This window comes from Chiloscyllium plagiosum, chromosome 7 (assembly GCF_004010195.1).
Source record: "Chiloscyllium plagiosum isolate BGI_BamShark_2017 chromosome 7, ASM401019v2, whole genome shotgun sequence".
NCBI classification, from domain to species: domain Eukaryota; kingdom Metazoa; phylum Chordata; class Chondrichthyes; order Orectolobiformes; family Hemiscylliidae; genus Chiloscyllium; species Chiloscyllium plagiosum.
The window spans coordinates 26,250,176-26,273,612 of NC_057716.1; the positions used below are offsets into that span (position 1 = coordinate 26,250,176).

Below are 23,437 nucleotides of genomic sequence, written 5' to 3' on the forward strand. Positions count from 1 at the left end.
TAGGCTAGACTGGAAAAGGATGGCAAATTTCCTTTTCTTGGGGATGTTAGTGAATCAGGTGAGCTTTTATGACAAACTAGTTGTTTTGTGATCATTTCTATTGAAACGTTCATTTTGTTTCAGGGTTATGGTTTAAATTCTCCCAGCTGCTGTGGTGGGCTTTGAACCCATGTCTCTGGAGCATTAGTCAGGCCTGAGATTTACAAATTCAGTATTTGCCAGCAAAGGGCAAGAGATGAAAAACACTTATCCTTGGCCTTTGCCAGCATAATTATTCATACTTCTCAGTTTTCATTAGTGAGCGTGATTTTGTGCAACTCGTTAGGTGACAGTGTCACAGATTTTCAAACATTCAGAAGGTAATCGGTTATAATACCGAAAGGGGACATGCTCTACAGGACTGTGGAGGGGTCTAGGGTTAATTTGATAGCACTTTCATGGGTTGTGATGATAGTCCAATGGTTTAATGATGTGCGATTCTAAGAATTGAGTGTTTACTGCTCCAAGAATCACAAATATTTAACTCGCAAAATGTTTTTGTTAATTGAAAACTAAGCTGTGTAAGGATTTGATAAATTTGTCAATTGGCAACAACAATACAGTAATGTTCATCTTGTAGATGCTGCGTATCATTGTGTCTAAAAACGCTGCCTGGGGGTGCTGTCGATCCATGCAGACTGGGAAGGTCCCAGTTCAGTTCTCGGTCACGCCAAGATAGCTGACCTCAGCCATGGTGTCATGCTTTACGATGCTATTTGCCTCTGGGTTACTTCGTGAAAAGATCAGCCAGTGTTACTGTCTAGACTTGCGCGTGAAGATGATGTAACCACAATTTCAAAAATCGCTGCCACTGTACCTGATCACGGGTTACTGCCACTAGGAGACACTGGGTAAAGCATATGGAGATGAGGAACAAAGGAGGATACATTTGCCAGCAGTAATGCTTCAATACTTTAGAAATATTCCAGAAAATCTCAGGCAGAGCAACTCCCAATGAAACTAATTTAGAAAAATGAAGTCGCACAAATCCTCTTAACTTTTGATGAGGCTAACCAATTGGCTAGATGCTTTCTTTCTATTTAAAGAGAGCTGCATTTTCACAAATGCATCTAAAGTACCCAAATTGAAAATAATGAGCAGGAGAGTCAGAAGAGAGCTGTCTTAATTTTTTTAAGAGTGTCTGAACGGGTGGTCAGAGCAGATTCTGTGTCAGCTTCCAAAAGGGAATTGGATTGTATGTGAAAGGGAAACATTTATAGCACTTGTGGAAAGTACAGTGTAGTGAGATTAATTAATGACTGTTTCACATGGCCAATGGACTGAATGGTCTTCTGTACTCGTATGATTTGACAATTCTATTTTTGTTATGTGCTCTAACTCGTGCTGTTGTTCCCGCCATTCCATAAGCAATACCCGTGAATAATCACTGGGTACGGATGTTAATGTTTTAACCAAGTGACTGTTGGTTCAACTGAAGGTCGCCTGTGTGACGCAAGTTTTACATTTACTGAACAATGGTGGAATATGGAAAAAGTTTTCATAGTGTGCAGCTGAAATAGATTTATTTTTTTAAACCCATGTGATGGGCCATAATTGTCAGTGCTCATATTTATTTATTCCTACAAAAAAATGCTCCTTGCTCTAACTTGCTTAACAATAAGTCTTCTGTAATTAGTGTCCATTGCATATAGTTCCCTTTTTAATAAAGAATTCTTGTGAAGTACATTGTGAAACTTGCTTCTCCTCGCTCTTTTGAATGAGTGTCTTGAACAGGAGTACACCATTCATCTTTCAAGCCTGCTCCATCAGAGCTAATCATGCAATTCAGTACCCTGTCTCCTCTTTCTCCCCATCTCTTTAATCCCCTTAGTACCCTGTCTCCTCTTTCTCCCCATACTCTTTAATCCCCTTAGCCTCAAGAACTATATGTAATTTCTTCTTGAAAACGTTCCATGTTTTGGCCTCAACCGCTTTCTGTGGTAGAGAATTCAACAGGCTCACCACTGTCTGGATGAAGAAGTTTCTTCTCATCTTAGTACTAAATGAACTAACCTGTATTCTTAGACTGTGACTTCTGGTTCTGGAACCAAGAAGTTGATGATAGTATCAGTCAATGGCAGAGGAACCCCTGGTTCACATCTAATGATCTGCCGGTTTTATGGTGAGTAGGCCTCACCTTTGGAGTTTTATAGTTGCTTCATGGAGAGATGACCAATAAAGCAAATATGTTTTCTTAATTTGCTTTATTGGTCTCTGCTTGATTTGTTTTCTGGCCGATAATAATCCATTATCTGTTTTGAGTTCTGTCATTTTTTCTCACTCCTCTATTCTCTTATTCCCTCCTTCCTTTCCTCCCTTTATCTACCTCTCTCCCACCCTTCAGCTTCCTTTCTCTTCTTTCTTCCCTCTTTTTTTCTGTCCCTCCCATTTTCTCACCTCCCTACCTCTCTTAGTTTCTCTTCACCTCTCTCCTACTCCCTCCCTCTCCCATTGCCTCCTTCCTCTCAATTTCCCCAGTATTTTCCTGTCTCCCAATCATGTTTTATAATTTTGCTTTCTTAATGTGTTTTTCTGTCTTTCTGTTCAAATGAAGATCATGTGCTGTGGGAAGGTTCATCAACAGCAGTTGGCAACCTCTTGGAAATTGGTAAATCATTTGAGTAATAAGCAGTGAAACTAGATAAATTCACTTTATAGTCTTCCCAGGCCTTAGGGCTGCTCTCCCATTGGAGAGGGATGACTAGGGGTGGGGTAACCCAAAAGAGTCACCATGTCTTTGGCAAGGTGAGAGGTCAAGGAGGAGAGTTTTTCATGATAGCCTCAGCCAGTGGTGCGAATTGAACCCATGCTTTTTGCATCACTCTACATTGCAAGCCAGCTGTCTGGTGGAATTATAACCTACCAGCAGCCCCTACTACTTAGGCTCTAATATTGCTCTTGGTCCTTCCCATTCATTGAATGTGCCCAAATCATGAGGAAAGTCTGAAGAACCAAATAGTGAAATTTCAAAAAAGCCCGTGTTCCTTGTCGCGCTTCATTGAGGTGGGAGAAAGTGAGGACTGCAGATGCTGGAGGTCAGAGTCAAAAAGTGTGGTGCTTGAAAAGGCAGCATCCGAGGAGCAGGAGAGTCAATGTTTCGAGCATCAGCTCTTCATCAGAAATTGAAGTGCCTGCCTCACTTTCAAAATCAACTTAAGAGTTGATGCTCAACTACTGTCTTGAAGGACTAGCAGGTAGGGGAAAAGGATTTTTAAAAGGAGGTCCATTCAACAATGCAATAGAATACTTTTTTGAAGAAATTTCTTAAATTGTTAGATTCAAGAACTCCCCACAATCAGCAACTGTTTTGAAAGTTGTAATGTAAAAACACGAATAAAGAAAACAAAGTTGTCGTTTCTGACATTGGATAGTAACACTCGTGTTCTGTGGTATTTTATCAGTTTCAAACTTATGATTTTTTTCAAATGCTGGATATCAGAAAGGGGGTGTTGTTTAATTGCGTGTGCTCTTTGTAAACTGGTTAAACCATGACAAATGTTTTTGTGTTCTTAGGATCGTCTGGAAGTAGGTGGTGTACAGGCACACAACACTCGCAGCAGTAATATTACTAGCCAGTGGCATACCCAGTCCTCCGGCGCCAGAGAGAGAGCAACAATAGGTAAGCAAGCCTGTGTTGCAATGGAAACAAATTCATGTGCCCTGATCGACCAAAGTTTTGGGGGCTGGTTGCTTAGACTAGATGTTATACGCTCAAGCAAACAAATTGATGTATTCCTCTGATTCAACAATTAAATGATTCCTTTAGTGAGAGGGGCATAACCTTAAGATTAGAGCAATGTTCTTCAGGGACAATGTCAAGAGGCACTTATCAGGTTGTACACTTGCTTGCTGAGCTAGTAGATTTGTTCTTAGACGTTTCGTCACCATGCTCGATGAGCCTCCATCACTGATGATGTCACCTAACATGGTGACAAAACATCCCAAGAGCAAATCTACCAGCTCAGTGAGCAAATTTACAACCTGATCTACAACCTGAACTACAAATCTTCTCCAAAATCTCAAAGGAAGCACTTATTCCCACAACAGGAAGTGAAGGTCTGGAACACTCATGCTAATTTTTAAAAAAATTAATTCACTTGCTGTGGGCATCACTGGCTGGGCCAGCATTTATTGCCCAGCTCTGAGTTGTCTAGAAGGCAGTTAAGTGTTAACCAAGTCGCTGTGGATCTGCAGTCACATGGAGGCTAGACCAGGTAAGGGTGGCAATTTCCTTTTCTTAAAGCACATTTGTGAACCAGCTGTTTTTTTTTCTGACAACCGATAATGGTTTCATGGTCATCATTAGATTCCTAGTTTCAGATATGTTATTGAATTCAAATTCCACTAATCTGCCATGACAGGATTTGAATCCAGGTCACCAGAACATTAACTAGGTCTCTGGATGAATCATCTTGCAATTATATTACTAGGCCATCACCTCTATCACCGTACCGACAAAAACTGTTGAGCTGTAGACTTAATTGAAAATTTAAAAACTTGAATGATAGTCTTACCAAATAAAAGGCTATGTAGGATTCTGGAAACAGGCACATAGATGAGGTAAGACATGGATCAGCCATGATCTCACCGAATGGACTAATTTTGTTCCTGTGCAGCAAGTTTGAGTTACATTAATGCATTCTACAAATAATTAATGCCTGAATTAAATGCAATGTTTTTAAAAAAAGGAGGAAAATTTATAGGTGGTTAAAGTGTACAAATTGCAGGCTATTAATTTGTATCTGTGGTTCCATTCATTGCCGAAAGCAGCCAGTTGAAGATGAATAACCTGCCTTATAGATTTATAGACATTTCTAGGTTTGGAGATCGGCAGGAAGATTCTTGGAAGGACCTTACCTTGAAAATCACATACAAGGGGGAGAGTTGAGGGTAAGCTGGATCACACGGAGCAGCTGGGAGGAATGTGCTTGATGGACCATGTGACTGCACTGTCTTCTGTACTTTGTAGTTGTTATGTTCTCCTCTTTGCAAACTGTGTTACTGTGTTCAGATCACTGATGAAGATGAAAACAAAGAACTGCGGAGCTGGAAATCTGAAACAAAAACAGAAAAAGCTGGAGAAACTCAGTAGGCGTGGTAGTGTGGAGAGAAAGCTGAGTCAATGTTTCGAGTCCAAAGACCTTTCTTCAGAACTGGATCTGAAGAATAGTCTCTGGACCCAAAATATTGACTCTGCTTTCTCTCTCCAGTTCTCCAGAAGAGATACCGAACCTGAAGCTTTATTCAGCAATTGCTGAAGGAAAAATCTTGCTCCCATAAGAAACAACTGCAGGAACAAACCATGCATACCCCATGCCCTCTCCCCTCAAACCTATCTCCACCATTCATTAAGATTATGGTTAATCTTCAATCTGTGCTCCACTATCCCGTTGGTCACCATGTCCCTTGATTCCTCACATTTGGTAAAAGCTTTTGATTTCAGCCTTGAATATCCTATATAGTGACATAGGTTCACTTTGCTGCTCCCTTCCTTTTTACATGCTTTCTTAATATTTCCTGCTAGTTCACTTTCATGTTTATTTTCTGCATCTTTATCACCTCTTGGTTTCTGAAACTAAAAACTCAGGCTTACAACTTTTCTTGGCAAGATTAATCTGACAATAGTATTACATTTTTTTAGGAGCAGGTGGATTTTTATCACAGAGTTTTAATTAGTCAATAGAATGCACATTTGTTGAGAATTTTGAAATTATATTAAAATAAGTGTTTGCCATAAGGCATGCACATGATTTTGCTGGCAGTCTCATATGTAAGGGCCAAACCAGAATAATCTCCTTATGTATTTAACTTCTTTTTCACTCACTCAACCAACTGCATCCAGTCTACCATCCATATTGAGCTGTGTTATGAATATCAGAAAACCAATAAATCTCCAACTGTGGTGTCTATTTTCCTTTCCTAGTCCACTGCATTCATTGCCATCCTCAACATTGCTGATCTTCATTCCTGCAGTAACCCAGGCTCTTAGTACACTCAGTGATGCATTTCCACAGGCACTGATGGTCTAATATCTGCTTCAAGCACTCAGAAAAGGGAAGAGAGAGCCTGCGTTTATATAGCACTGGCTTATTAGATTAGATTAGATTAGATTAGATTACTTACAGTGTGGAAACAGGCCCTTCGGCCCAACAAGTCCACACCGAACCGCCGAAGCGCAACCCACCCATACCCCTACATTTACCCCTTACCTAACACTACGGGCAATTTAGCATGGCCAATTCACCTGACCTGCACATCTTTGGACTGTGGGAGGAAACCGGAGCACCCGGAGGAAACCCACGCAGACACGGGGAGAACGTGCAAACTCCACACAGTCAGTCGCCTGAGGCGGGAATTGAACCCGGGTCTCTGATGCTGCGAGGCAGCAGTGCTAACCACTGTACCACCGTGCCGCCCACTATGTTCGGAGTGTTACCAAAGTACTTTCATTCGTTGAGTTAATTTCATGAAGTACATGTTGGCAGAATACTCCCTTACTAAGCAGAAAACTGGGATCATCATCATCATTTTTCACATGAGATCTGCCACCAGGTTATAATACTGTCGTTTGTCAAATGGAACAGGATATTGATGGGGAATTGTATAAAACCTTGGGTTCGTATGTGTCCCTATGTTCTCCACATTCATGTTCATGGCAATTTCTCTGCTTTCAGTTGTGTAATAATGTCACCAATCTCTGCCACCCCTAGCTCTCATTCAATTTAGGGCTAAATAGTGTTTCTGTTGAAGGTCTATGCCTACAAGGCATTCTTTTGAAGGAATTGAGTTCTCCAGGAAAATGGGCACTTTGTTACTCTTGTCAACCTCCTCAGTGGTGTTTTGCATTAAGACATTTTCAGTCTTTCTGGACACAAGCTTCTTGACTGAAGGAATGTGTCTGTATGGCATGTGAATGTAATCACAGTTGATTTGTGTATCTTTATTCTACTGGAGTGAACCTGCTTCAAATCACTCCTCATTTACCCTCCATATTTAGAATTTAATGCACAAATTGTTTCTAGATCTATCAGTTTCCAGGATACTATTTTACAGTCTTGTTTATGTTTACAGCAAATGATGAGGGGGAGGTTGAAATTCCACCTCTGCTTCCACCACATCCTGATGAAGAAGAGGCCATGGGAATATACAAAATGTGGTCTTTTCGCGAAGATAAGAGGTTTGTAACCAGAAGTTAACCCTAGTCATTAACTTGGTAATATAGTAAATGTAGCTTGCTGGTGGTGCTGATTAAACCTCTGCTCGTTAATTTAGATTCTCACTGCTGGGTGAAAGAAAGTCAGAAAGTCTGTCTTTATGTAGCACCATTCACGATCTCAGAGCATCCCAAATCTCTCTCAGCCATTAAAGTACTTTAAGTGTGGAGTCACTGTTGTAATATAGGAAATGTGGCAGCCAATTTGTACACAGCAAGGTTCCACAAACCGTATTGCAATAATAATCAGATCATCTGTCAAGCGATCTTGTTTGATGAATGAATAGTGAGTACAAATGCTTAGGAGGAAGTAATTAAAACTTCAACACAGAACTAAAAATATTGATAATTGATGACTGTTTACTCTGGAAGTCAACATTTACTCTTTAACTGGGTAAAATTGAGGAAATGAATAATGGAAATCCCTGGCACATGTGCTATCCACTTAGGTGCCATGTCGTTCAATCTGAAGTCTCTGCAGAGTGACTAATGTGCTATTGTGTTTTTAGAATATTTGTCACTGCTAGATTGTGTGTATTAATAATTTATACTGTGAGATTGGCCTTAAAAATACGCCTTTGACTGAATGCCACGCATATTGCAGAACAATAGCCCAACTCATATGCCACTGGGCACCATTTGAGTAGCTATTCTGTTATTGCAAGGGTTGTTATTGATGACAGCACATCAGTCAGTCATTTCTTTCATTTTCTCCCTGGAGTGCTATTTGTACTTAAACCTCTGGAGTAGGACTTGAACTCTCAAACTTTTAATTTGGAGGCAAAATGCCTACCAACTGAGCAGTGGCTGACCGTGTAACCAGTTTGTAGATCAATCCACTGGATCAATAAATTCCTAAAACTTTGACCCATGTTTGCCATTCTACAGCTAACTCAATGTGACTATCTGATATGAGGTTGCAGCAGTAAATTACTTCACAGGAAAGGTTTTAATTGTGCTTGGCTCCCACAGTTCTGACCAGAATTCTGCTTCACAATCGCTGCACCAAAGACCGACGGCTGGAGTTGCAGAATATCAGGCCAACAATACTGTGCAGCGGCAGTCTCCTGGCAAAATCAGCGGTTCCAAGAGCATGGATTTGGGTAAGGGCCAAGTATCCAACCTGTCACTCAAACAAAACTAATTAAAGTAACAGAACGCGGAGAAGATAAATTAAAAATAGTTTGCACCCTATTGTTGTTTAACATGCAAAAACTGAGTGGATCATAGATGTCCATCTGAACCCCCAGGATTAAATGAAATCCTGGTGGCTTGCCCTGCCATCTGTAGTTTTCTTGTAATCTATACTGTGAGTTTAATAAGATGAAAGTAGTATTAATGATGGTTAAAAGTAACACCAAAGATGCGAGTTGACTGAAATTGAGCAGATATTCCTTTGATATCATGGTGGACTGTGCCCTTTATAGAATTCACAGGGAAGTATAATTGGGTGGTGACTATTAAGCTCTTTATATTAGAGGTTTAATCACGTCAGTCTGGCCTAGACCCCTCTTTGCTTCCCACTCAGTCTCGTTACCATTAGATTCCATTCTGAAAGGCGCCTCTAATAACAATGAGTATTGCAAAGTGACTGCAAGAGATAGCAACAATAACTTGCATTTACAGAGTATCTTTAGTACAATAAAATGCCCCAAGGACATTCAGATAAAATTGATACCATGGCTATAATGAGATAGGAGGATGGGTGGTCGAAAGCTTGCTGAGAAAGGCAGCTATTAAGTGACTTCTTAAATCAGCAAGGAGCAATGAAGAGATTTCAGAGGGAAATCTCAGACAAATCAAGTCACAGCTGCCAATGATGGGACTTGTGCAAGTGGAATCAACTGTACCTTCTGTTTCATGCACAATCAATCATAATTCAAAATGAACCCTTCCATTATTTGCGAAAGAGCACCAGGTTGGAACCTGTGGTACAATGGTTCTTCCCGCTATTGGGATCAAGGTACTTTTGGGTGGCAGATTGTTGGGTGCAACTTGCTCATTGGGAGTGCCGTAGAAAACAGCTAGTATTTAATCTATGTTGTGGTATGTCAGAGGCAAATAAAGATGCTGGCATGTTTTGTATATGCCTGAGCTGTAATTTGGTTGCAGGGTCACCCAGTTGTTGGTAGAATAGCATAATTTATCTCTCTTCCTGTTCCTTCTGCCAAGCTAGGCTTGGTAAACAAACCTCTACATTTACTGGTCAGTGTCAGAATCCTGTTTCTGGGGTGACCAGATAAAAATCTACCCAGTTCTCCCCCCTGTCATTTTTTTATGGCCAGTCTTCTGATGTTAGTGGAGGCTGTGGCAGGTGGGTGAATTGGCATTGTCAAGTCAGGCAGTAGTGAGATCAGGTTAGGTAGGGGCATAGGAGGAAGTTAGATGGCCTGGCCACGTCAGGTTACGTTTGGGGATAGCAGACAATTGCAGAAGCAGTAGGATGGGATGAGTGATGGTGGGGTCAAGTCAAGAGTGGAGTTGGCTGGTGGGGTTTGGTTCAGGTATGAGGTGGTGAGTCTGATGGAGTGATCTAGTTGAATGGCGCAGGGGAGGGTGTGAGTGGCAATTCAGTGGGGAGTTGTCAATTGTCTGGTCACCAGGAGTTAGCCTACGATATTTCTGTCTTAACATTTCCAGGGTAACTATCCAGATAAGTCAGTCAAAAGTCTCAACTTCAACTCAAAGCTGGAGGCTTTTTTTCCAAAGTTCCTGGGGAATGAGGGAATTGCCCCATGACCTCAGTGTGTTAAGATCTCCAGGAGCTCCCAAAGTATGTATCTGATTTTAAGTTCAGTCTCCAATCTGGACAAGTGTGTGAAGTAAAAATTCTTACAGATATTTGCATGGTCAGTGGCATGGAACCTCTTAAAAGCAACAATTTTAACATGCACATGAAATCACGGTTTAGAAAATGTGGCAAATTTCAGTAACGTGGCAGCCTTATAAGGCAATTGAGAAATCATTGTAGAAAAAAAAGTGTCATTTGTGGTCTTGCATTGCAGTTTGCTTTGAGCAATGCTGCTTTAACATTGAGTGACACACTCCTAGCTTCTTTCCATTTCAAATGCGGCCAGAATCCCTATAATCTGCCGAACCTGATTCCCTGTAATTATTCTTTGAATTCAGAGAGCTCTACTTACTTTAGACATAATTATAATGGGCAATCTCTGGACTGCACAGAAGCCAAAATCATTGCTCGTGACGCTGATGCAAGATATAGCTGTATAAAGTGGACATTATGGTTGCTTTTTATTGGACAAGACTTTTAATGTACATATCGTTGTTAATCCCTCAAAGAAGTTGGATATTGTGCTTGTGAGCTTCCATTGTGCAACATTTATCGTGGAGGTGAATTTACCTTGTAGAACCATACCCTTGCCTACCTGTTAATGTGAAAGAGCTATAATGTTTGTCATACCTCACTGTTCTTTCCTAGCCTGTGCTGCAATTCTCCTTTTAAGTATATATTCAATTTCTTTCTCTAAATTAAACTTAAATCTGCTTCCACTCCTTCTCAGGTAGCATATTCCAGATTCTTAAAAATGTTTTGTCTCAACAACTCATTATTAATGCAATGTCCTGAATTTCTTATTTATTGTCTAATGTGCATGCCTACTAATGAGTCATGCTCCCGTCTGTAAAAGCAGTTTCTCCCCGTCTTTTGAATCAAAATCCTATCGAACCTTTTGTGCTGTAAGAGAGCCACCCTGACAAGAAGCAGACCTTTTTCAATAATATATATCTGGTGTTTGTTGGCATTGTTAATAAAACCAAATTGTCCCAAAGCAGCTTTATTACGTTTGACTGAGGTGGGTATGCTGCTGTTGGTAAATATGTACATTCCAGCACTTTTACTCAGCGATAATGAAGAAGCAGTAAATTAGGCACAATTAAGGATAGTGTAAATGAGAGGACAGACTCAGAGGGCTGAGTGGCTTGTTCTTGTGTTCCTATTCCTGAGGCAAAGTGCGTTTTTCAGAAAACACAGGATCAGCAGGGAAAGCTGAGAGTTAGGTGGGGGAGAGAATGCAATCAATCACAAATTGAATTTTGGTATTAATTTGGTGCGGAGTGTCTTGCATGGAAAGGCATGCGCAGCTGAGCAATTGCTTTGCAACCAGAATATCTGTCACAGGTTGCTTTCCGTTTTGAAGTCCCTGCTTGGAACAGTTAAATCCAATAGGTCAGGTGCATTCCTTTGTAAGTTCAAGTGTCTGGTCAGATACTGTGAGGCTGTAGTTTGGATAATGGCTGTAAGTCATTAGGGCAGCACTCTCCAGATGAACTCTTACGGTTGGACATTGATTTATGACCCACTGCTTTCTCTTAATCATTTCTTTCAAGTGCATGTCTAGCTGAGACTAAGAAAAGACAATATCATCTTGCATAAAACCTGGACAAGCAGTTCGCTCGATATGCCATGTTCACTTTCACTCAGAAATGCTTGCATGGCTACTAAAAGCACCCTGTAGTGTTCAGAAAAGGACAGAGCAATGGTGATTTTTTTTTGCCTGCAAGCCTTAAAATGTAAATTGGTACCTGGAACCTAAGAGGTGTCAGTGACAATGGGAAATTATAAATATTGCATATTTTAAAGTATAAACATGGTGGTAATAAATATGAAACTTCAGCTGCTTGATGAGAAGGGATCCAGTACAATTAATGGTCACACAGGGTTGCTCATGCTGAATATGGAGGTTGCATGTTGGCAAACTCTGGAGAATTAATTTTAATCAAACTCACTGAGATGGAAGTTTCTTCAAATGTTGGTTTTGTCCCCAGCACAATGTTGTTCTCCACTGACGTCAATAGAAATCAACTCAGACTATAAAACATATCACTTTGGAAAGAATTTACTAAAATTTCCACTGCTCTGTCTCTTTATTTTTTGTTGCTGATGTATATTTTATTGTGATGTTTATTGTAACTGGCGACTTCAATCAAGCCAATCTAAGGAAGTTGTTGCCCAAGTACTACCAGAACATTTACCTGCCCCATCAGGGGCCCGAACATTTTAGACCACTGCTACACCACTGAGAAGGCTGCCTACCACTCCATCCCTCGCCTTCATTTTGGGAGCTCTGACCACAATGCCGAGTTTCTTCTCTCAGCTTACAGGCATAAGCTCAAGCAAGAGACCCCCTCGCAGATACAGGTCCAGTGCTGGTCAGAGCAAGCGAAGGATCAACTCTGATGCTGTCTGGAATCTGCTGATTGGGCCATGTTCAAACAGTCTGCAGGTACCTTGGACAAATACGCCACCACCGTCACAGACATTGTTAGCAAGTGTGTAGAGGACTGCGTACCAAGAAAGTCAATCCGAGTGTTCCCTAACAGGAAACCTGGATGAATCAGGACATAGAGAACCTGCTAAAAACCAGGTGTGCGGCCTTCAGATCAGGCGACCCACTCAAATATAAGGAATCCAAGTATGACCTTTGTTGAGCCATTAAGACAGCAAAGGACCAATTCCGATCCAAACTAGAGACCCAGACACCTGGCGACTATGGCAAGGACTGAATGAAATCACAGGTTCTAAAAAGCGACAGTGCAAGATAGCAGACAATGACACATCCCTCCCAGATCATCTGAACGCATTCTATGCTCGCTTTGAGCAGAAGTTTGGCGGAGAGGTAACATCTATTTCAACAAATCCTGATGAACCTATCCCACCAGTCACTGTATCAGAGGTTTGATCAGTTTTCCTTCGTGTGAATCCAAGGAAAGCGATGGGACCAGATGGAGAAGCAGGCCGTGCAGTCAGAGCAAGCACAGATCAATTGGCAGAAGTCTTCTCGGACAGCTTCAAACTCTCTCTGCAGCAGGCCACTGTCCCTGCGTGTTTCAAGAGAGCCAACATCATCCCTGAGCTTGAGAAGGCTCATGCAGCATGTCTTAATGACTACCGCCCAGTAGCCCTAATCTCAGTGGTCATAAAAGGCTGGTCATGGCATTAATCAACTCCAGACTCCCCACTACTCTTGACCAACTCCAATTTGCCTATCGGACCAACAGATCAACATCAGATGCCACATCAGTTGCTCTTCACTCCTCCCTAGAACATATTGACACAAAGAACAGCTACATAAGAATCCTACTCATTGACTACAGTTCAGCCTTCAACACTATCCCCTCGATCACTAAACTTAGTGATCTTGGACTAAGCCCCACTCTCTGCAACTGGATCTTCAAGTTCCTGACCCCCATGCCACAATCAGTGAAGATTGGGGACAATATCTCATCCTCAATAACACTCAACACTGGAGCCCCCCAGAGTGCGTACTCAGCCCCCTACTGTACTCACTGTATACCCATGACTGCATTGCCAAATACCAGACTAATGCCATTTACAATTTTGCTGATGACACCAACATAGTCGGTTGAATCTCAGATGACTGCGAGGTGGAAGACTGGAAAAATGGTGCACTGAGAACAACTAGCTCTCAATGCCAGCAAAACCAGAGAACTCATTATTGACTTTCAGCGGGATGTTACTCATGCCCCCCCTACACATTGACAGCACAGAGGTGGAATAAGTGGAGAGTGTCAAGCTCCTGGGAATGGTCATCCACAACAAGCTCTGTTGGACTCTTCATGTGGACACATTGGTTACAAAGGCCCAACAACATCTCTTTTTCCTCAGACAGCTGAGAAAATTTGGCAGGATGGCGGATACCCTTGTCAACTTTTATAGGTGCGCCATTGAGAGCATTCTGTCTGAATGTATCACTACCTGATATGGCAACCGTACCATTCAAGATTGGAGACGGTTACAGAGAGTGGTGAATTCTGCCCAGACAATCACAAAGGCCAACCTCCCATCTATAGAATCCATCTACCAGGCCCACTGTCAAGGAAAGGCTGCCAGCATTCTCAAAGATCCATCCCACCCTGGCAACGTTTTTCTACAACCTCTACCATCAGGGAGAAGGTACAGAAGCCTGAATACACAAACCAGCCAGTTTCGAAACAGTTTCTACCCTACTGTTGTTAGAATACTGAATGGACTCACAAACCCTTAATATTTGCCTGTACCTGTGTTTTTGTTTTGTCACTGTTTATCTATTACTTACTTATCAGTACTGTTTAACTATGTGATCTGCCTATATTGCTCGCAAGGCAAAGCTTTTCGCTGTGCCTCAGTACACATGACAATCAATTCAATTCTATTTTTCCCTGCACACTGCTTTTCCAGTAGCAAACCTTGCCCAAATGGATGGGGTGTACAACCTCAGCTGTCCAAGACTCTGCTAAGTATCTTTCCTGTGAAAGAAAATGATTTAGGTACAAGAAACCCTTCAGATACTTTGGCTACACTCTCTCCCTCTCCCTCCCTCTCTCTCTCTCTCACTCTCACTCTCTCTCTCTCTCTCTCTCTCTCTCTCTCTCACTCTCTCTCACTCTCACTCTCACTCTCACACTCACACTCACACTCACACTCACACTCACACACATACACAAACATCATGACTGATTTGTTAACTTTGGCTCTATATTCCTTCATATTATTGCCTTGTTCATCAAGATTCAATATGCCTCTGCCTTCAAATATTTAAAGATTCTGGCTCTGTTGCCTTTTGAAGAAGAGAATTCCAAAGTCACATAACTATCTGAGAGAAAAAAGTGTTTCCTCATCTCTGTTTTAGATAGTTGACCGCTTATTCTTAAATGATGACCCCTATTTTTACATATAAGAGAAGGCATACTTTCTACATTCACCCAGTCAAGTCTCCTTAGGATTTTATATCTTTCAAAATTGTTGCCTCTGACTCTTAAACTCCAGACGTTAATTATCACATACTATTTGACAGAGATCTGCAGAGGCAGGTCATCAACACTCACTGAAGGAGACAAGTACAGAGCCAAAGATTGTTCCAGCTCGAATTCCTGAGCTTCAGCCTAAGCAGCTGAAGGCAAGTCTATGAATAATGGTGATACTGGGGAACATGCGAGAATCCAAATTGGAGAGAGACAGGCCTCAGAGAGTTATTGAGCTGAGGAACTTAGGGATGGGAAAGCAACAGAGCGATTTAAGTTTGAGATGATAAATTTAAAATTGAGACTTTTCATCTGAGAGCCAGGGTAGGTTACCAAAGATAGTATGGTGAGCAAGATTGGATGTGGGTTAAGATATGAACAGTAGAGCTTTAGATGGGCTTAAGCATATGGAAAGCAGAAGGCCACCTGTTTCTATGATAGTTCACGAATAACTTCAGCACATTGAAGGTCTTAAATTTTCTAATCAGCAATCTGCAATATGTTTTAAAAGAATCAAATTCTTCCTGTAGTGCTGGATACACTATGGTACCTATTCAGTTAATGTTGGCTACATGTGGCTAAATACTGGATAAAGTTATGTTTTAATATTCCATATCAGTTTGGGTTGTTAGGAGTATTTTGTGGAACAGCAACAGCCCTAATTTGTTTGATTTCTGATTTATAAACCAGTCTCAGCACTATACAGCACATAGAAATCTAGATTTACAGCAAACATGAAATAAAAGATCATTTATCATCTCTGTGTGATCAGATATTCATCCTCTTCACTTGTTAGTAAATTTTTCAGCTGAAGTAAATCACTGCTTACTACATGGGGCTGCACAGTTTGAATTTGGCAGGTTAGGTTATGGGAAACTGTGGCAATTTGGTGGCTCCTAAATGATTGTTGCCACCAAACCCGTTTTGTCACCTTGTTCCAGGTAGTGCCTGATTAATCTGCCACTGATTTAACATCTTCCTGGGTTATGGTTTGTTTGAGGGTTAGCCGTAGAAGTTACAAGTGATCTTTGAAAGACAGGCAATCCTATTCTGTAGGTGACTTAATTTGGTTTTTCTTTTGGAAGAAATATATTCTTGTTGAATGTGACGCATTGAGGGGAAATCTGAAGGGGTCAGTGCACCCTCTGAAGTTTGGCGCTGATGGCAACAATTTGACTGTCCCATGCGCTTTATCTATTAATCCCCTCCACAACCATACCCACCAACTCTCCAGCCATGTATAAATACTACATCAATACATCATCACAAATGTACGAATAATGATGTTTAGGATCGAGGTGGGGGGGAAAAGCAATGAAATAGGAATTCCCGGTTGTATCATCAGCTTCTTGCCGCTAAGAAATTTGAATCACTGTAGAAGCAGTGTGAGGTCACGACTCAGCCGCTAATGAATTCTATTGAATGCTTCAAAATTGTCAGAATTTACTGAGTGAACATTTTGGCCTGGGCTGATCAAGCTGGTTCAGTTGGCTTTGTGTTCCATTGTTGGGCAAGGGTGAAGCCAGTTTGTGTGGGTATTTGTGATCCCTGTTCAGATAGAATCCCACCACTGCGCCACTCCCCTAGCCAAGGTGGAGTGAAGATAATTTCAGAATCATTCTGATGATTAATTCTTGACCATGAACATCTGTCATGCATGAGGGCTTGCATGCTTTGAATAATGCATCCCGATCTGGCCCTGTCTTATAGAAAGGAAGTTGAGACACTGGAGAAGGTGCAAAAGAGATGAATTGCGAGATATGCCAGACCAAGCGATTGTAACCATCATTAAAGCCTGAACTGGGCTCTGTAGTATGGAAGGGAAAAAGAGCCTTTAAAATGGGCAGGGTGGAGAGAAGATGTTTTCACTCTGCAGGAGCCCAAAACTTGGAGTAAAAAAAAAAGAAAATCACAAATAAATCCATCACGGTCTTCAAGAGAAACTTTGTTATCCAGAGATTGTTTGGACTGTGGAAACTCGTGATCAAATGGAAAAGTTAAGATGGATGGAGAGATACTTTTAATGAGAGTCAGGAAAAGTAGGGAAGAGAGAAATTAATTGAATGGTAGGCTGACAGACTAAATAAATAAGAAGAATAAATAAATAAGGAGCTTAAACACTGAAATGGGCCGGTTTCTGTGCTGCAAGTTCAATGTAACTCTGCAAGGGATGACAGACAGAAACAAAGTAAGTTCGGTGACCATAGGTGTTTTCATCAGTCTGTGTGTGGTTCATGAAAGCAGTGTGTAGTTTTAAACCTTCCTGGCGCCCCCCTGACTGCAGCTGCTTGAGTGTTGTGTTGCGACTGCAAAACACAATTTCACATTTAACAACGGTAAATAACACTGCATCAAAGTGAAAATATAATCTGTGGACACTGAATAATTCATGGTGTTACCTGTTACTTGTTCTGATTAGCATAAATCACTGAATTTATTTGTTTACATTAATATTTAAGTATGTATGCTACGTACAAATGTAAAAAAAAGCTGAGCATTGTTTGCCCTAAAGGCTCAGGTTAGTGGATGACGGAATGTATCTGGTGATTGTTGACCCATTTGCCTTCCTTTGCAAGTGCAAAAGTGGTCAGGTGATTACAAAGTTGACTGCTTTAAAATAGATGATGTGAGGGAAACTGTGACAAGCCATTTCCAGTGTCGCTCTTTGAATACTGGTCTTGCCGTGGAAACAGAAAGAGAAAAATCTGAATGGCAAATTTGATAGGCACACACAGGCAATATATAAGGAGCACTGAACAGGAGGAGTGATGATTGAATTTGTGATGAACTAGAGTTGAATTGGAACTTGGAGACATGGGGCAATTAGCATGGAGGGGCTATCATGGAGTGTGGAAAGAGAGATTTGCATTTATCCAGCGCAATCTCAGGAAAGTCCAACACTTCTTTGCTGTATGTTAATTTTTAACAATTCTAGCTAACTTGGCAACATAGTAGCCACCTTCTGCTCAGCAATGATCACAAACTGCAATGTTATAGTGATGTGATCTGAAAAACAGCACCTCCAGCAGTGCAGTACTCCCTCAATACTGCAGTGGAGGGTCAGCTTACATTTGTGCTCCAATGTCTGAAATAATGCTTTGAACTCAGTGTTCTTACTCTAAGGCCAGAGTGCTATCAACTGAGCTTAATGGAAAAGGAGAACTTATTCTAAAGAGATTTTAATCATGTCTTTTCTTTGTGCTTTCCAGTGGCGGATGAAGGCAACGTTAGATCTCTAGCAGTGCTTCAATCTGGTAAGATGTTATGATGTTTATCTTTGCAATAATTTATTCCCAGTGGCTCAATGTTTGGTCAAAGTCTGATTTATTGTGTTTCTTAATTTTGTTTTACTTTCATAAAATATTTCCTGTTTTCCATTAAATCTGGTACTGAATTCAAGCCTGCAGTCGGATTTACTTCGTTCAATATTGCGGCATTTAATCATATGGTGTGAAATTTGAAGCATCCGCCATTCTTTTGAATGCTAAGCATCATGTCCCTTACTACACCACAGTCCAGCTAACATCCCCTTTCAACTTTGCACAGCTGAGCACAGTTTAAGGAGCAGGAAGAACTCTTCATTGCTATTTGAAGGGGTCACTGGTTAGTTGCTTGTTGATATTATATGATTGTTACCTTGCTGTTCAACTCATTGAGATCGATAGGGAATGGCTTGGCAGATGCTCAAGATTTTTGTCATCCTTAAGGTCTCCACACAGCCATTTGTGATTGTAGCCATTTCTCTTGGAACACAGCATGACTTGTCGAATGAATTTGATTGATCTGATTTATTGTAGTCACGTTTGCTAAGTACAGTAAAAAGCATTGTCTTGCAAGCAGTACAGGCAGTTCATAACAAGCAAGGACATACAGATCATAAGCTGCATAAACAGAGTGAGGTAGACAGGTTACACTGCACAGGAGGTGCGCAAGCAAGGTCAACATTACTTCAGTCTAATAACAGCAGGGAAGAAGCTGTTCTTGAACCTGTTGATGTGGGTGTGTGTGTGTGTGTGTGTTCAAGCTTCTGTATCTTCTACCTGACAGAAGAGGTTATAGGAGAGCATTACCGGGTGGGAAGGGTTTTCAATGATGGCAGCCTTTCCGCAGCAATGAGAAGTGTAAATGGACTCAATGGATGGGAGGTTGGCTTCCATGATGGTCTGGGTTGTGCGCACGATCTTCTGTTGTTTCTTACATTCTTGGGCAGAACTGTGGCCTTCCAAGGCCATTGTGCATCTGATAGTATGTTTTCTATGGTGCATCAGTAAAAGTTGATGAGGCCATGGACATGTCGAATTTCCTAAGTGTCAATGGAAGAAGAGGGGTTGAAGTGCCTTAACAGAGGCCACCTGGAGCAGGGCAAGTTTCTTGCAGAGGGAACAGGGTGTCAAGAATTGGAGGGCTGCTAAAGAATCCCATTTATTCAAAAAAACTCCCTGAAACTTAGCCAGGAATCATAAGCTGACCACTACTGTGCAATTCTGGGCACTGATGTTGACTCTGGTTGGGGATCTCATGCTTGTACTTGCCAGCTGTGGAGCTGACTCAGTAATATTCCTGTGAGCAGCCTCCTGGTTGGCCATCTCTGGACTCACCGTCCAATAAAGGAGTGTGGATGGGACATGGGCGCTGGCAACCCTGAAGCCCTAGTCACATTGTGTGCTCCCATGGCAAGTCAGCAAGTGTGCGTGGGATGGATATGTATATAATTGAAAACCAAGGGTACTAAGCAACTTGCCCTCTCTGGATAGTCCATTGGGAACACGCAATCTGTCAACATCCCTATGGTGGGAGCTTAGAGACTCTAGCATTGATGGGCTACCACCAGGAAAATGCCAGTGAGCCAGAAAAGTGGCCCATGATAGGCGAGAATGGTCAATTATTTAAGCTCCACTTGGTAGGCATCAGAATATGAAGATGGTGTCACTGGGAAACATCACTGTCTGCCGGTCATGACTAAATGCCAAAGACTGCAACTTTCCCAACTGTCCTGCCACCTTGGGACTGGGAAATTTATGCTTCAGAAAAGACATTCTCACTGAAATCTTCCACACAGTGCAACCACAACCTCAGAGCAGGGAAGGAATGGCATTGTTGATGTTTGTGAAGGTGACTGCTGCAATGATCTTTCTTGCATCCCCATTCCTTCTAGGCTGAGACTGGAGATATTTGTACAGTCTCACAGTCTGTCATCTATTGATGCTTAACAGAGGTGACTGACGTTCCCCATTCACTCGGAGCTCATTATGCTTCATTCTTTCATGCCTGGGGGAAATGGCTGGAATGAGATTGTGGATTCATAGGGATTTCAGGATTCCCATGGTGCAGAGTGACATTGACTGACTTGCACATCCCTTTGCAGGTGCCGCATGGCAAATCATCTTCTGCTGAAACCAATAGGAATTTCTGTTGCTTTATATTCAGCTAAGACATGCCAAAGGCAGAGAATCATGAGGACCAATACTTGTAATCCACCGACTGCCATTGTGCCTTGACTCCGAAGGAGTCTTTACATCAGCTGCTTTCGAGCCAGCCAGTACAGTGCAACAATGGGAGTAGTGCAGGGTAGTTACGTCTATCCCTGAATACGTGGGTGGTAACATGGGTGTGTAATCTATACATACGTGCACACTCTGCAATGTGGTAAAACAGACCTGTGCGTGAAAATGAAATAATGTGAGTACTTATGTGTCAAGATTCATAATGTTCTAATGAAGACTGTGTGAACTGGGGTCTGGTGTGGGTGGTCAGACCATATGGAAAAGCCCCAGCGCTGCGATGCTGTAAGTAATGTTCATTTGAATTGTTTTTATCTGACTAGAATGGCAATTCTCTAACTATGTCCTACATTTAACTTATTCTTTAAACATTGTAATGTAAAAGTAATGCAAGTACTTTTCTCTTTGTTCCTATTTTGTAGCTAAGGTTTGTTCCTAGATACTTGTACCTAAGATGGCGCCATAAGAGGCGACATTGTAAACTGTTTCATTGTATTCCTATTCTTCCGCACTTGAGTACACGTGAGAATAAAGGATATTCCATTCTATTCTCCATCGTGGGAGGCAGTCCCAGTCACCAGCGATATGGCAAGACGCTCACATGAGGAGGAGCGATACGAGGAGAAGATTTAAAAAGCCTGTTTTCTAGCCGATTCTCTGTAAGAACTCAATCCCAGTACAAGACTGTTGACTGCAATCCTAATTCTCCAGATGCCACCAACCCATTACTTTGCTTCCAGCTGTCACTCACCATCACAGCATCTGCTTGGCCACAATGCAGGCACAAACTCAAGTTTTAGAAATAAACTTACTTATACATGATAAGTAGTCCAAAACAGATTTATAAATGAAATCATTTCATTTTCCATGCAGAAGTCAACGACTCACACCGGTGTAAGCCCTATCCTATGCTCCTTAGCAAACTACTCCAGTGGCTGTGGTATGGCTGGTGGAAGGCTGTTATCTTTCAGTAAAGGTGAAAACAGATAACCTTGGAAATTACCTCGAGCAGCCAGTCTGATTTTTTTACTCACAATGGGTCATGAACAAAAGCAGTTTTGGGCTGATTGGTTGGCAGACACTGGCAGACTGGCCAGAATGGGAGGATGAATGTTAGCTTCCTGAGGTTTGGTCATTCCTCTGGAGCGTTGCCTTGGCAATCCTAGTAGTTCTTTTGCGGACAGCTTGTTGGATTGATTTTTAATTTGATTTGATTTATTATTGTCACATGCCTAGGTACAGTGAAAGATTTTGTTTTACCTGCAGTACAGGCAGATCGTACTGTACAAAATGCTTTAGAGTAATAGAATAGAGTGAGGAATACAGTATTACGCCTGCAGAGAAGGTGCACAAAGAGTGAAATCAGCATTAATTTTAAAATTTGAGGGGTCCATTCAGAGGTCTAATAACAGCGGCGAAGAAGCTGTTCTTGAATCTGTTGGTGCTTGTGTTTAAGCTATCATAAACTACCATGATATCGTCAGACTCCTTTTAAGCCTTTAATCCACAGCCATGATGACAAGTGGTTTGGCCTTTATGACTTTAGCTGAAGCTTCTACTGCCACACTCTACCTTCTGCTGGAAGTTGCTACTGCTGCAGTGGGAACTGTGATGTCAGACGCTGTTTGAGTCTACAAGTGTATGGAGGAAGTTATCTATCACTTCATATTCGAGAAATTGGACATCCAGCTCAGTGCAACACCTGGACCAAGTTGGTACTGGCCTCCTCCATGCTTCTCAATGTGGATGCATTTTGTTATATATAAGAACGAGACGCTTATTTCTGAGCAGCCCCATTGAAGTTTTCACGTTCTCCTCTGCCGCAGAACTTTCACATGACCTCATCTCCTGCTGAGCTGGCATCTGTGTTGCCCTTGTCTCCTGCCCTGTGTACAAGTCACTTGTTGCCTGATATCTCATCATGTGCAATTTCTGCCTTTCTGTTGGCCCCTAAGGTACATTGAGTTGCCACCATCTGTTCCTGTGATTGTATGCCTAAAATTAAGAGAGAGTGCTACGTCTTCACCATCGCTGCTCCCCTATGCTTTCTCCACTGCCTGGCCAGGTTGCATATCTTGAATATTTGACATGAGAAAGGCAGAAGTAAGGGACATGCTTCATGGAGTAGGTGTGAGGTAAGACATGTGGTTTGCCGGCCAGAAGAAATTCGGGGTGAGGACAAGTGGAAATTGGGAAAGATGTTTTGATATGAGCGTACCAGCATCTTGAATATTCTCAGCCCTTCTGCTGGCCACTGCCTCAGCAGTGACCATCACAGTTCAGGATATGCTGATTCCTGGGATGAAGACATTGTCCTATGAGGAAAGGTTGAGCAAATTAGACCTATTGGGATCATTGACGTTTAGACGAATACGAGACAATCTTATTGAAACAAAGAAGATTTTGCAGAGGCATCACAGATTCTGCAAGGACGTTGTGGGGGTTTGTAGAGAAAGCTCTGCTTTCAAAGTAAGGGGGTCTCCCATTTGAGATGAAGAAGAGGAGGAATTTCTTCTCTGAGGGTCATTAATCTTTGGAATTCTCTTACACAGAGCATCGCAGAAGCTGGAACATTGTCTAATTCAGTCTTAAAAAATATTCAGATTTTTGATAATCAAGGGAGTCCATGGTCATGAAGTGTTGACAGAAAAGTGGACTTAATGCCACAATCAACTAAATCATGATCTTACTAAATGGTGAAGTATTTTCAATGGGCTCAATTGGTTTGTTCAGGATTTTTTTTAATGATGAGTAATGGGCAGTGCTGCCTACAACATGGGGATTAAGCCATGCAGACACACCCATAGTTTTACATATGTGTACTTTGCCTTTAAGAAAGTTCACCCTCTAGGACTTTGTGTGCTATGTAATGTTGCGACTCTGCCTGTCAGTTCGTTGTGTGTCTGAAAGCTGCACACACTGA

At 41.7% G+C, this 23,437-nt stretch overlaps 1 protein-coding gene across 5 annotated transcripts in view; it reads left to right on the top strand.

Moving 5' to 3' along the window:
• The window catches only part of LOC122551426 (partitioning defective 3 homolog B-like), a 979,113-nt gene that overhangs the window by 537,473 nt on the left and 418,203 nt on the right, over positions 1-23,437 (top strand). For all 5 annotated transcript variants that reach the window (XM_043693310.1, XM_043693308.1, XM_043693311.1 and 2 more), the window contains 4 exons: positions 3,553-3,658; positions 7,111-7,216; positions 8,225-8,355; positions 18,223-18,267. In XM_043693310.1, coding sequence (XP_043549245.1) covers positions 3,553-3,658; positions 7,111-7,216; positions 8,225-8,355; positions 18,223-18,267 — 388 coding nt within the window. The remainder of the gene's footprint in view (positions 1-3,552; positions 3,659-7,110; positions 7,217-8,224; positions 8,356-18,222; positions 18,268-23,437) is intronic.